The 15530-nt window shown below is 38.0% G+C and overlaps 1 protein-coding gene across 1 annotated transcript in view; it reads right to left on the minus strand.

Moving 5' to 3' along the window:
• The window catches only part of ZNF713 (zinc finger protein 713), a 26958-nt gene extending 17695 nt beyond the window's left edge, over positions 1–9263 (minus strand). Inside the window, exon 1 of the mRNA XM_008070206.2 lies at positions 9177–9263. Coding sequence (XP_008068397.2) covers positions 9177–9263 — 87 coding nt within the window. The remainder of the gene's footprint in view (positions 1–9176) is intronic.
• Between the last annotated feature and the right edge of the window lie 6267 nt (positions 9264–15530).

A 15530-nucleotide genomic window follows, 5' to 3' on the forward strand; every position in this document is an offset into this window, starting at 1 on the left:
GCACAGGCATGATCTTCAAAAACTTCATCCTTCAGAGAGGCGCCAAGGAAAAAAGTCGATGATCTCAGACTCCTTGACAGGCAAAGAGAAAGAGAGAGATCTCCTCCAGTGACTTGATCTTCATGACCTTGACCAAGCGGCCCAACTTGGTGCGGGCATCCACTCCTTGTCCTCGGCCTTGCCTCCGCGAGCTCCGCGGCCTCGCCCCCGACCCCGACCACGGCCGCACCCCGGCCTCGGAGGCCGGTGCCAAAACCTCCGCGAAAGCCACCGCGGTTTCCCCTTTCCGGGGCCCCCGGGGCCTCCGGGCCCTCCCGCTGTACCGGCGTCATCCGCCATTTGGTGTCTTTTTGGAGCAAAAAGTTATATTATTCTTTATACATTATTAATTGGCTTTCTGTGATAAAGAGGTTTCCCTTCTTATTCATTTATTTATATCTGTGTAGATTTATGGATTCATATTTTATTCAAAAAGTTTTAATGCTCAGATTGTTTTAGGTTTAGTCAGTAGGAGTCCTTTCAAACCAACTTTTGTGTCCTTTTGATATGCTCCTATCATTCTTTGAGCACTTCCTTACTTTTTAGGATAGAAATATATTCTTTCAAGGTTCATTTTGTGCTTTCCCTATCCTAAGCCTAGAATCAGTCATTTTTCCAAGGATCCCTGGTTCCTTTTAATGAAGAATGGCATTTAGAAACCAAGATCTGGGTACTAAGTGTGTTCAATGTTACTGAAGTGTCATTGCTTTGAGCCCTCTCAGAAGTTCTATCTGGAAATCAGTGTTATATATATGTATACATGAACACAAACACAATCAAAACACACACATATGTACACCCATAACTCTAAATCCATTTCCTTTCTTTCTTTCTTTCTTTCTTTTTTTTTTTGAGTTGGGTTCTCATTCTATTGCTCTGGCTAGAGTGGAGTAGCATACTCATAGCTCACTACAGCATTGATCACTTGGGCTCAAGTGATTCTTCCACTTCAGCCTCCCAAAGTACTGGGATTACAGGCATGAGCCACCGTGCCCAGCCTTATATCCATTTCTACATGTATTAAAATGCATGAGTTCACACTGATACCTCTAATTCTAATCCAACACAGCAGGGTTCATTTCTATTCTTCTCTTTTGATATTTGGAATTCTTTCTCTGAACCTGAGAAACCTGGTTCCCATTATCCACAATGTATTCACTTGTTTGCTCAATCCCAGAATGTAAAGAAGGTAGTATCAGTGTTGCTAATACATGCCTCTACACAAAAGAAGCCTACAAATTGGATTTTTGTATTTTAAGTTGTTTTGCTTTTTTAGTCTAAGGGTATACAGTTCAACTACTTAGGTTCAAAGGATACTTCAGTTAATTCCTGAAAGGACAGAGCCTCAAATGGAGTTTCAACAATAATCCTTTCCCAGAACCCTGGGCCAGTCACAAGATGTTAAGATTAACATCTTTGTTCTAAGACTTTGTCTTCTAGCTAATGGTCTACCCTGACTCACCCATCCATCTGCTATCAGAGATAGGAGAAACAGACCACTACCTCATCACCAAGGTGACAGCTCCTGTGTTATGTCACCCAAGAATGCTTACCTGCCTCCCTAAAGAAAAGCCTTAAAAGTCTCCAACCTCAAGTATTCACAGCCACACTTCCTTTAACCATCTGGCTCCTTCTCTCCCTGATAAGTGAATACCTTCTTTTCTAACCTACCTTCTGAATAAACTATTTTTCCTAATCTAATTTCTGTGCAATTCTTTGCATACCTGGGGCACTGGTTCAGCTCACCAACCTAACAGTTCCTTTTCCATTTGGCCTCCTGTAATCAAGCTGAAATACACTTTGGTTCATTTGTTTCTCTTTGTATTCAGCTTTAGGCCTTCTCCCCATCCTTTGGATTTTAATTTCTTCTGGTACTGAAATATTAACACGGTTTCAAAAGTCAGGAGTATACAAAAAGGTATATTTAGTGAAGTATCTTCCCTTACCTCTGCTTCCATTACCTTTATCTTTTTCATCCCCTTCCCAATCCAAGCCCTATACGTAATCAATCTTATTAGATTTACACTTATTTTCTGGTGTTTCTTTTTGCTCAAATGAAGATACATGTGTATGTATATTTTTATTTCCCTCTTTTCTTACCCCAAAAGTAGTATACTATAGGTAGTCTTCTGTGCTTTGCTTTTTTCACTTAATAGTTTATCCTGGAAATCTTTCCATACACACACACACACACACACACACACACACACACACACACACACACATTCTTTCTTGGAGCTGTTTGGTAATACTTTGTGTATAACACCATTTATTTAACTACTGACAGACACTTCGGCTGCTTTCCACTCTTTTGCTACTACAAATAATGCTGTAGTAAATCATCTTGTATGTATGGTATTTTGTAATGTGTATAACTCTATCTGTAGAATCAATTCCCCCAAATGGTATGTCTGGTGAAACAGCATATCGATCTGTAATTTTGATACATATTGTCACACTGGCTTCTATAGGGATGGTATCAATTTATATTCTGTAATATTTATCTATCTCTGTATAACAAACTACCCCAACATTGAGAGGCTCAGTACAACAACAAACACTCATTTTGCACCCAAAATGTGTTATATGGGCAGAGCTCAGTGGGACTATCTCATCTTTGTTCCATGTGGTTTCTGGTAGGGTGGCTAAACTTTGGGTTGTAGGATTCAGTTTTAAGATGGCTCACTCACAGGACTTGCACATTGGTACTGGCTGTCAGCTTCCAGCTCAGCCAGGGACTTCAGTTTCTCTCTATATGGAGCTCTCCACAGGCTGCTTGGGCTTCTTCATGGCATGGTGGCAGGATCCCAAGAGCAAAATTTCTAAGAGAACCATCTTTTATGAATGAGCTTTAGAAGTCACACAGCTTCATTTCCACCATAGTCACCAGCCTGGCCAGATTCAAGGGGAAGAAACAGACACCCTCATTTCTTGATGGGAAATGTATTTAAATTACATTATAAGAGGAGCCTGTGGGATGGGAGAAATTGTGCCATTTGGGAAGATACAATCTGCTATAGTCTACCCTCTTGATATGAACACTCACATCCCTCCCACATGCAAAATACACTCATCTTCCCCAGAATCATCAAGTTTCATTCCATTATGGCATCAGTTCGAAGTCCAGGATGTTGTCATCTAAATCAAATCCACATGTAGATGAAAAGCTTGGAGTGCAGTTGCTCAGGTATGGTTCCTTGAATGGTTTCTCTCTATACGATGATCTGTGAACTGAAGAAACAGTTATTTGGGTTCCCACCTCCACCCCTCACAAATACACAGTGAAAAGGCATAGGAATAACCACTAGGTATACTTTACTCAAGTTAACAGCTGAGCTGGGTACATGTTGCTTGCCTCTCTCTCTCTCTCTCTCTCTCTCTTTTCTTTTTTGAGTTGGGTCTTACTCTGTCACCCAGGCTGGAGTGTAGTGGCACACTCATGGCCACCCCAGCATCAACCTGCTGGGCTCAGGCGATCCTTCCACCTCAGCCTTTCAAGTAGCCAGAACTATAGGCATGTGCTACCACGCCTGGCTAATTTTTTGATTTTTATTGTAGAGACGAAGTCTTGTCAAGTTGTCTGGGCTGGTCTCGAATCTGTGGGCTCAGGCAGTCCACTTGTCTTGGCCTCCCAAAGTGCTGGGATTACAGGCTGAGCCACCGAGCTCGGTCATCAATTTCTTAATTAGGACTCAGGTCTACGCCCTGGAAGTGATTCTTGGCTCCATCCTTGGGCTTTTGGTTCTGACTTCTGAGTCTTCTCTTTCCCAGAAAAAGTACCTGTATTTGTAGTTGAGTAGTTTTCTCAGTCTGCTTTCTGCCCATTAAAGTCTGATGATCCAAAGGCCTCTTTCCATTTCTGACTCTGTTATTTTCCATTTAAACTGATAAATCTGGACTTTTTGTCTACTAATTTGCAATCCAACTACACTACCCAAAAGCCACCCCCACAAAACTCTTTGAAATAAGAACTGCTGTCCTTTGGGGTTCCTTGTGAGATTGCTGTGGTATATCACCTTAAAAATTCTTAGAAACCTTGTATTTAACAGAGAGGATAAGTCCTATAAGGAATTGCCTTGAATTTTTCTGAAGTTGTCACTAAAAATATTATAGTCCACCTTGGACTTGATTTTGGTGTCAAGTTCTTTCTAAATTTGATGATTATTTCCTGATTGGAGAGGTGTAAATGAGAAATAGTTTTATCTTCAAACTCAGTAATTCATGGTTCCTTTATATTTAACAGTTCTCTTATATTTTACTTTAGGAAGTAAGAAGCTCCCAATTGGCATTTTCAATCCTTTGCTTGAAAATATCCTTAGCTAGATCATTGAGATCATTAAGTATAATCTCTATTTTCCTTGTTACTGAAGGTGACAATGTTACCCAGCATTTCTTTGAGGGCCCCTTTTCCTTCTGCTTCTAATAACATTTTCCTTACTATCCTTTGAACCATGACAAAAGCCCTTTAGGATTCCACTGACCCTCCCTGAGGCCCTTTATGATGTCACTGACAGTCTTTTCCTTTCTATCTTCTGCCCAATTCCAAAGATAACGCCATGTGATTTAAGTTTTTGTTTTGGCAGTACTCCACTTCCAGGTAGCAAAATCTGTACAGTTATCTGTCGCTACATAACAACCATCCCAGAACTTGGGGGATTAAAACAGCAACTATTATTTATTTTGCTTATAAACCTGCAATTTATTTTGCTCATAAATCTGCAGGACTAGCTGGGAAGCCTTCCCTGGAGACTGGAGGACTCACTTTCAAGATGGCTTACTTACATGACAGGCAAGTTGGTGCTGGCATTCAGCTGAGAGCTCATCCTATGGCTGTGGGTCTTAGTTCTTTTGTTTGTTTGTTTGTTTGTTTGTTTGTTTTTGAGTTGGAGTCTCACTTTGTCACCCAGTGAGGCTCCCAGCCACCGCAGCCTCAACCTGCTGGGCTCCGGCGATCCTTCCGCCTCAGCCTTCCAAGTAGCTGGAACTACAGGCGCGCGCTACCACGCCCGGCTAATTTTTTGATTTATTGTAGTGATGAGGTCTCGCCAAGTTGCCCAGGCGGGTCTTGAACCCGCAGGCTCAGGCAATCCACTCACCTCGCCCTCCCAAAGCGCTGGGATTACAGGCTGAGCCACCAAGCCTGGCCGGGTCTTAGTTCTTAATATGGGCTTCTCCATGGGCTGTATGGATTTCTTCATGGCAAGATGGTTGGATTTAGAGTGAGCATCCCAAAAGAATGAGATAGAATTCTCACTGCCTTTATGATCTGCCTTGAAAGTCACAAAGCTTTGTGTCCACCAGTCACAGGCTTGCCCAGATTCAATGGAAGGCACACAGACCTCCATGTCCATGATGGTATAAACATCAAAGTCACATTGTAAAGAAAGCATCTGCAATGGGAGATATTTGTCCATTTTTCTGAAAATGCAATCTACACTCAAATCAGCAACGTGAGAGTATGCTATACTTGTGGCAAATATCAAGTTTTCTCTAGTTTTAATTTAAATTTTCTCCTGTTTTCAATATAGATGAACATTTTTTCCTGAGTTGAAGACCCATTTGAACTTTCTTTGCTGTAAATTTTTTAATGTTGTTTGTAAATGTTTCTATTTCTTAATCTCTCACTAATATAGAGGAGTATTTTAGATATCAAATTAGCCTATTGTAATTTTAGGGACAAAATATTTTTCTCAATTTGATGTGTCTTTTTACTTTGCTTATAGTTTTCTTTTGTCATGCATATATGTTGGTGTTTTTAAATGAGCTGAACCCATTAATCTTTTTCTTTAAGTCTTCTGGTTTCTCAGTTGTAATAAAAAAGTCTTTCCAGGCCGGGTATGGTGGCTCAAGCCTATGTTCCCAGCACTTTGGGATGCCAAGGCGAGAGGACTGCCTGAGCCTGCAGGTTCGAGACCAGCCTGGGCAACACGGCGAGACCTCATCTCTACAATAAATCACAAAAACTAGCTGGCGTGGTGGCGTGTGTCTATAGTTCCAGCTACTTGGAGGGCTGAGGCAGGAGGATTGCCTGAGCCCAGGAGATTAAGGCTGCGGTGGCCGGGAGCATGCCAATGCACTCCAGCCTGGGTGACAGAGTGATTCTCCAACTCAAAAAAAAAAAAAAAGGAAAAGTCTTTACTCAGTGAAGGTTATAAAGGAATTTTTTTCTTATGTAACTCTTATTGTTTCATTTTCCACATTTAAATCATTGATTCATTTGAAGACTATTATTGTCAAGTAAAAGGTATAAATTCAACTTTATAGTTTTCCAGATGGCTCCTCAGAAATCCCAACATCAGTTATTGAATAAAGTATCTTTTCGCCACTGGTTTCCGATGCCACTTTTATTATATGCTAAATTCCTCATCTGTTCAACAAATATTTATTCAGTGCTTCCTATATAGGCCAAGGTACTTGAGATGTACCAGTGAACCAAAGAGACTAAAACTCCCTGCCTTTATGAAGTTTACATTCAATAGGGGAAAGTAGATAATAAACAGGATAATTGGGTAAACTATAGAGTATGTAAGAAGATAAAAGTAGAGTAGGGAAAGAGTTTGAGAATATGGGTGTGGGGCAGTTGCAAATTTAAAGTGAGTGGTCAGGAAAGATGTTATCGTAGAGAGGTGACGTTTGAGAAAAACCTTAAAAAGTTAACAGTACAAAGGCCCTAAGTCAAGAGTGTGCTTGGCATGTTCAAGGAAGAGGAATGAGGCCAGGGTGGTTAGGATGAATTGAGTAAGGATAAGAAAAGTAAATGATGACATCAGAGAGAGGGCAGGGCCAGATTCTGTAGAATTGTTTAGGTCACCATAGACTTTGGCTTTTATGCTGAATGAGATGGGAGCTGTGCATTTTAAGCAGAGAAGTGACATGATCTCATTTACCATTACCCTGCCATTTCCTGGGTTACACTCTTAGAAATCATCTTTTTTCTTCCTTTGCTTTTACCCCTCTAGCTAATCTGCTACTTCCAAAACAAAGCACTCAAATTTACATACTTTCCTCCAACTACTAGTTTTAGGATATTTTATATCATTTAGAATATTATGACAGTTTCCTAACTTGTTCTCTTCCCTTCAGTTCTTGCCTCTCACTAATTCTGTTAGTATATAGCACAAGGGTGATATCTAATGTAGAAACTGATTACTTATTATGTTACTCTCCTGCCTAAATTCCCTCAAAGGTTATCCACTGTACTTAGAGTAAAAGTCAAACCTGTTCTCATGGCCACTGGCCTCATGCATTTAATCTCTGCTCATTTCTACAAGCTCACTTCAAGTCACTGTTTCCCTTCCTCCACTCCACAGTAACCTTCTTTTAGTTTCTCAAATATACTCATGGATTTTGCACATAATTTGTAGCACAGCCTAAAATGCTCTTTTCCACTTACTTTTTATAACTCCTATATATCTTTCATTTTTCATCTTAAATTTCACTTCTCCAGTTTTCCCCCAATTTCCTAATGTGTATTCATAGCAACTTATTGTTATTTTGCTTTAAAAAAAAATCTCATTTGCAATTTATTAGTATATTTACTAAATGTCTGTCAGTAAGCTCCTTGGGTTTGGGACCATGTTTGTTTTTCTCTATGATGTATAGTTGATACCAAGCCCAATTTCTGTCACATACTAGGTGCTAAAAAAATTTTTATTGAGCGAGTGAAACAGTTTCTTTCTTAACACAATAAAAATGGAAAATTAAAACTAACTCCTCTGGCTAGAATGTGGAGAAGCAGATATGCCATTTTGGTTCTAGATATCTTTCTGTCTTTGGGGAGCCTTATAATTAATTAAGAAGAAACAAAACTATTCTATTCTTTGAAGCCCAATGATCCCCAAACACTAATATAACAAGTAAAAGCTTAGTCTCCTCAGTGTTCCTGTTCTTGCTCAAGTTTTAGTTCCAGTCTACAGTGGTCTCCTCATTTTCGCTAATCTCCAACCCCTACCTGCTGATATCAGCACAAATCCAAACTCTATCTTCTTCATGAAGTCTTCCCTCATTTCTACAATCTCAATCAGATTTATCTCCCTCTTCTGAGCACCTTTTGCATTGTTGTCTTTTGCATTCATAGCAGCATCCAACATTATGCATTTTTTATTATTAGTTGTGTGATGTGGGCTTTTAAAAATTCCCTTCAATTATTTTATTGGCTACCTAAGAATAATAATTATCTCTATAATTGGAACAACGTTAAGTTTTTCTATCTGAAGCAACTGAGACTGTATCTGATGTAAGTAAGCAAAAAAGTTGATTAAGGTAAAGATCCATAAAAAGTACCTTACATATTTTATTTTAAGTTAAAACAATAAATGTACATTCTCTCATCTTTTACTATGAAGGCAAGCCTTTTCTATGAAAGTGATTTTAGTGATTGAGCTTCTATTATCTATAATGCATCAGTTTCTGTTTCATGAAGATAGAACAAACAAATGACACTTGGGAAATAATACATGTGTAGGAAATCCCAAGATTTTTATGATTATTTTCTTTAGTGATTTACAGTTTTGCCTACATCTAGTGTGATAGCAGTTTTAAAAAATGTAACTGGCATTTATAAAATCTTTCTAAAGCATTCAACTAGTTTTCATAGAAACAATTCCTTGTTGCATTAATGTCTCATCAGTTTACATAATACTTAATCAAATTATAGAATTACAACAACAGGCTTAAATAGGTTTTGAAAGAGATACAACACATCCTTGATAAACATTTATTTGTGGTAGTATATACCCTCAACCATACTGAATAACCACATTAGCTCCATACAGTCATAGTAGCCTGGGCATTACTCATTGTGTTTACAGAAAGAATGACATGCATTGCTTAAATTCTAGAGAGCTATTTAAATGAAGGGTATTAAAAGACAGTCCGGTTCTTTTATTTTCTTCACAATATCTTGCACAGACATGAGTCCATGAAAATGAATCTGGTGAACATGCTGGAAGGAGAGAAGAGCTATAAAGAGGTACATAAAGTAGATGTAAAACATCCCATGAGATTATATCTCTTGTCACAAGAATCTCCTAGGCTCTAAAATTTTGAGACTTAGTACTTCTATGAATTGAAAAATGAAAGTGCCCACATTCTGAGAACTCTAATAGCACTCCAGAAGAGAAGAAAACTCAACTTACCTGGGACCTGACTATCTGTGATCCATCATTCATTTCTTTCTCCTCCATGTTTTCCTTTTGAGAAAGAACAGCATTCTGAGAAGGCATAATTGGGAAAAAGAGGAAAGAAGCATCTTGTTAATACAGAAAGTTAAGGCTAAACTTAAATCTTGGGGCTTTTGCTTTGTGTTGGTATAGTAGACAATTTACAGAGAAGCCCTCTAAGACATAAGCTTAAAGCTTGTGACACCCCAATTTCTTTATTACATTGGGGAATTCAATGCAGGACTTTCTCTTTTCTGTGGTACAACTTCACTTCTTGTGGCAGAGAAGGGCTCAGTGGTTTTCAGGCCTGGTTAAATACTTTGGGAAATTAAACAAAGATGCCAATGCTCAGGCCCACTCCCAGAGGTTTGGATTTAATTGATCTGGAGTGGGCCTGGGCAACAGCATTTAAAAATTTTAAGTACTCCAAGTGATTTTAACTGTAGATGTGAATTACTGAGTGAGGTGATGCAGAAAATACATGTTGAGGGCCTATTCTTACTCTTTATCCCTGCAAGAGATGAATTCAACCTCAAACTTATACTCTGCTTCTCTGCTCCTCTCTCTAAGGTGATCCTCTGAATATACAAAGGAGATTTCAGACTTCTCATTTTTCAGAATATTCACCTCCCTTTTTGAGAATCCAGATTCAGTCCTCCATCAGGATTACTACTTTTTTTTTGCAGTTATGTTGTAATGTCACCAAGACTTTGTTCTCTTCTAGTGTGACAGTCAGGAGATACACCGGTACTAGCAGTTTCAGAATCCTTGTCAGTCCCCGAAAGCTGATTTTCAAGTACCTTATTGGGGAACAGCCACTTCCAGGTGGCAAAGATGCCACATCTCTGATGAGAGCCTCAGGAGCCAAAGGATATACACAAGAATGATTCTGCCTCCCAGGAGCAGCCACTCAGAATTTTGCCTTGTTAATGCAGAGTTGAAATGTAGGGGCTCCTGAAGGTGGCTATTACTTTTTATTTTTCTAAAATCATCAATTATTCATGAATGAGATAAGTTTCCTGAGCATTCTATACTTTCACCCTCTCAGAAAAGAGTGAGGCTGCTCATATGCCCAATACATTGCTACTACAATCAGTATTTAAGAAAGTCACCACACAACAGCTATCTATAACCAAGGAACTCACACAAAACCATGGCCACCAGAAAGCACCCAGAATTGAAGCCAAAGGCTTGTATACAATGTATGTTACAAGGAAGAAAAAAAATCCCACCCAAACAAAACTAAAATATAAAATAAGCGACAGCATCACCAGATGAGAATTATTCAGTGCAAGAAATCCAGTAGTGCAGAATAAAGTGTTCTGACACCCCCAAAGGATCATAGTAGCTCTCTAGCCATGGATCATAAGCAAAATGAAAGTTCTGAAATATCAGAAAAAGGATTTGAAATTTGGACTATAAGGAATCTAAAGGGAATCCAAGAGAAAGTTAAAAACCAACACAAAGAAATAAAAAGCAATTCAGGATATGAATAAAAAATTTACTAAAGAGACAGAAATTGAAAATAAAACCAAAAAGATTTCTCAAAATAAAAAATTCATTGAAGAAATTACAAAATACAGTATAAAGCTTTAACAATATACTAGACCAAGCAGAAGGAAGAATTTCAGAGCTCAAAGTCCTTCAAATTAATCCAGACAATAATAAAGAAAAAAAACTTAAAAAGAACAAAGCCTTCAAGAAATATGGACTTATGTAAAGAGACCAAAACTACAAGTTAGAGGTATTGCCGAGGGAGAAGAAGAAAAAGTAAAAAAGCTTAGAAAATGCATTTGATAGATTAATTTAGGAAGACTTCCCTGGTCTAGCTAGAGAAGTAGACATCCAGACACAAGAACCTCAGAGAACAACTGACAAATATTCTGGAAGATGAACCTCATCAAGGCATCTAGTCATCAGACTATCCAGAATCAGTGTGAGGGAAAAAAATCCTAATAGCAGTTAGAGAGAAGTATCTAATTACTTATGAAGGAAACTGATCAAACCAACAGGGGATTTCCTTACAAGCCAGAAGAGATTAGCAGTCTTTTTTCAGTTTTATTAAGGAAAAAAAAATAATGCCAGTGAAGAATTTTATATCCTGCCAAACTAAACTTCATAGATGAAGGAGAAATAGTCTTTCCTGACTAAGAGAATTAGTCAGTCCTAGACTGGCCCTACAAGAAATGCTGGAAGGAATTCTAAACATGAAACAAAAGGATGATATTTGTTATCATAAAAGTACACAAAAGTACAAAGCTCACAGATCCTATTAAGTAATCATATGATTGAGACTACAAAGCAGCTAGATAACAATTCATATTAGGACAGGAACAAAGCCCTTCATATCAATACTAATTCTGAACAAAAATGGCTTAAAAGCTTCACTAAAAAGATATAGACTGGCAAATTGGATTACAACAAACAAACAAAACAAGATCCAACCATATGTTGCCTACAAGATAACCACCGATGGATAAAGATATTCACAGATTCAAAGCAAAGGGGTAGAAAAAGATATAGCATGCTAACAAAACCCAAAAGTGAGCAGGGGTAGCTATATTTATATCAGATAAATAGACTTTAAAAAAACAGCAGTAAAAATAAAAAGATAAATAAGGTCATTATATAATGATAAAGGGTTCAATCTAACAAAAAGATTTAACAACCCTAGAATATAAGCACCTAACACTGGAGCACCAAAATTCATAAAATAAATACTGCTAGACCTAAGATAGATAGTAATACTATAAGAATAGGGAACTTCAACACCACACTTAAAGCACCAGACAGATTGTTGAGGCAAAAATCAACAAAAAAACACCTCTGGACTTAAAGTGGACTCTACACCAAGAGGACCTAATACAAATTTACAGAACATTCTACCCAACGATTTCAGAATATATATATTTTTCTAATCTGCACATGGAACATTCTCCAAAATAGACCATACACTTAGCCATAACAGAAGTCTCAATAAATTCAAACAAACCAAAGTATCATCTTGGATTATATAAAATTAGAAATCAATACCAAAAGAAATTCTCAAAACTATACAAATACATGAATATTAAACAATTTGCTCCTGAATGATCTTTCAGTAAATGATGAAATTAAGGCAGAAATAAAAAATGTTTGAAATAACTGAAAATAGAGACACAACATACCCACAATTTGGATACAGCACAATCGGTGCTAAGAGGAAAGTTTAAGGTGTTAAATACCTATGTCACAAAGACAGATCTCAAATTAACAAGCTATCTTTGCACAACAAGAAACTAGAAAAACAAGTACACACTGTTAGGGTCCCGACAGGGTGAGGGCAGATGGCTGGATAGAGAGGTGAGGGGAGGGGAGGAGTGGCACTGGTAACCCAGAGATCCGAGTAAATGCAAAGAATTGCAACACACAAAGAGGTTAAGAAAAGAAAAGTAAATTTAAAAGTAAATTAGAGAGAGAAAGAGAAGGAAGAGAGAAGAGTCACCTCCCCAAGGTGGGGGAGGGGACCAAAGCCAGGAAGCATGGCGATAGCCATAGCTCAAAGAGCACATGGCCACACCAGAGTCTAGCAAGGCAATGGCCCCTGGTTGCTTGTGGTTGAGTCCTTTCAACTATTCCCCTAGCTGGGGGAAAATCATTAAGGTGATTGGGTGGTGGTCTGCTTCTATCTCACCACAAAGGTGCAGACAAGCGCAGGTAATGATGTCAGGTGATGGACAGCAGGCAGATGGGTGGGTTAGCTGCCATGGTGGGGTTTCTTTGTCATGTAGGTCACAAAGGGCTGATTAGGTTAACTCTGGGGAGGGGGTTTTCCTGGAAAAGACTTGTTAGACATTTGCAATTCACAAACTCAGACATCTGCAACTCACAAACTCCTTGACCAAAGGTGGTCCTATTATTACTTTTATGACTTTGGCCAGCCAAAAGGTGATCTTTGATTTTCAGCCTTGACAAGGAACCTAAAAGTTTACTAGAGATTATTATGCTAAACCATGAATGGTTGGGCTGTCCTGGTCTTGCATCTGATGGAGATTTGCCGAGGGGGGATAGGATAGACTGCTGCTTGTTTGAAGTAGAATGTCTGAATGCTTTCTAATGGTTGTGCTGAGGCAAAAAGACTAAACCCTTTCACAAACCAAACCCAAAGCTAGCAAAAAAAAAAAAAAAAAAAAAAAAAGAAATAACAATGATTACAGTAGAACTAAATGATATCAAGACTAAAAAAGATACAAAGGTTCAATCCAACAAAAGCTGGTTCTTTGAAAATAAAAACAAAATTGATGGATTGCTAACTAAATTAATCAAGAAAAAAAGATAGAAGATTTAAGTAAGCAAAATCAGAAATGATAAAGGTGACATTATAACTGATACCACAGAAGTTAAAAAGATTATCCAAGACTACTATGGGCATCCCTATATGGGCATCTACAAAATAGAAAACCTAGAGGAAATGGATAAATTCTTGGAAACATACAACATCCCAAGATTGAACTAGGAAGAAAGAGAAATCAGGAACATACCAATAATAAATAATGAAATTGATTAATTAAAAAAACCCTCAAAACAGCAACAAAAGTCCCAAGGTCAGATGTATTCACAGTCAAAGTTTACCAGGTGTAGAAAGAAGAACTGGTACCAAGCTTACTGAAACTTCCAAAAAACTGAGGAGGAAGGATTTTTCCCTAACTCATTCAATAAAACCATTATCACCCAGATACCCAAATCAGGCAAGGACATACCAAAAAAGAAAACTATAGGCCAATAACCCTGATGAACATAGATGCAAAAGTCCTCAAGAAAATACCAGCAAACCAAATCCAACAAAAAGATAATATACCACAACAAGGAGGTTTTATTCCAATGATGCAAGATTGGTCAACATATATGAATCATTAAATGTGATTCACCACATAACAGATTTAAAAACAAAAATCACATGATCATCTCAATAGATGCAGGAAAAGTATTCTGTAAAATCCAATATCTCTTTATGACAAAAGCCTTCAATTAGGTGTAGAAAGAACATACATCAAAATAACAAATGCCATATCTGCAAACCCACAGCCAATATCACACTGTAAAGGAAAAAGTTGAAAATATTCCTTCTAAGAACTAGAACAAGACAATGAAGCCCACTTTCACCATTCCTATTCAACACAGTATTGGAAGTTCTAGCTGTGCAATCAGGCAGGAGAAAGAAATAGATGGTATCCAAATTAAAAAGAAGTCAAACTATCTCTGTTTGCTGATGAAAAGATCTTATTCCTAGAAAACCCTAAAGATCCCTTCAAAAGACTCCTAAATTTTATAAATGACTTGAGTAACCTTCAGGATACAAAATCAATGAACAAAAATCAAAAGCATTTCTATACCAATAAATGTTAAAGCTGAGAACCAAATCAAGTACTCAATCCCATTTATAACAGTCACACACACAAAAATCTAGGACTATATTTAACCAAGGATATGAAAGAGCTCTACAAGGAGAATTACAAAGCACCGATGAAAGAAATAAATGACATGGACAAATGGAAAAACATTCTGTGCTCATGTATTGGAAGGAGTAATAATAAAATGACCATACTTCCCAAAGCAATATACAGATTTAATGCAATTCCTATCAGAAATTACCATTGTGAGTTTTTACAGAATTAGAAAAAACAATCCTACAATTCATATGAAACAAAACAAAACAAAAAAGCTCAAATAGTCACAGGAATCCTAAACAAAAAGAACAAAGCTGGAGGCATCACATTAACTGACTTCGAAGTATATTACAAGGCTATAGTAACCCAAGCAGCGTAGTATGGTACAAAAGTAGGCACACAGACCAATGAAACAGAATAGAGATCCCAGAAATAAAGCAACATGTCTACAGCCAACTGATCTTTGACAAAGTCGACAAGAACATACAATGGGGAAAGGATACCACATTTAATAAATTGCTAGAAAAATTGGATCGCTATATGCAGAAGAATGAATCTGGACCCCTATCTCTCACCATATACAAAAATTAACTCAAGATGGATAAATCACTTAAATGTAAGACCTGAAACTAAAAAGTCTAGAAGAAAATCTGGAAAATACTCTTCTGGACACTGGCCTAGACAAAGAATTTATGACTAAGACTTCAAAAGCACAAGTGAGCTGGGCTCGGTGGCTCAGCCTGTAATCCCACGCCTTGGGAGGCTGAGGTGAGTGGATTGCCTGAGCCCGCGGGTTCGAGATCCGCCTGGGCAACTTGGCGAGACCTCATCTCTACAATAAATCAAAAAATTAGCCTGGCATGGTAGCGCACGCCTGTAGTTCCAGCTACTTGGAAGGCTGAGG

The sequence above is a fragment of the Carlito syrichta genome, unplaced genomic scaffold (genome assembly GCF_000164805.1).
Source record: "Carlito syrichta isolate Samal-C Ts95f unplaced genomic scaffold, Tarsius_syrichta-2.0.1 Scaffold313183, whole genome shotgun sequence".
Lineage (NCBI taxonomy): Eukaryota > Metazoa > Chordata > Mammalia > Primates > Tarsiidae > Carlito > Carlito syrichta.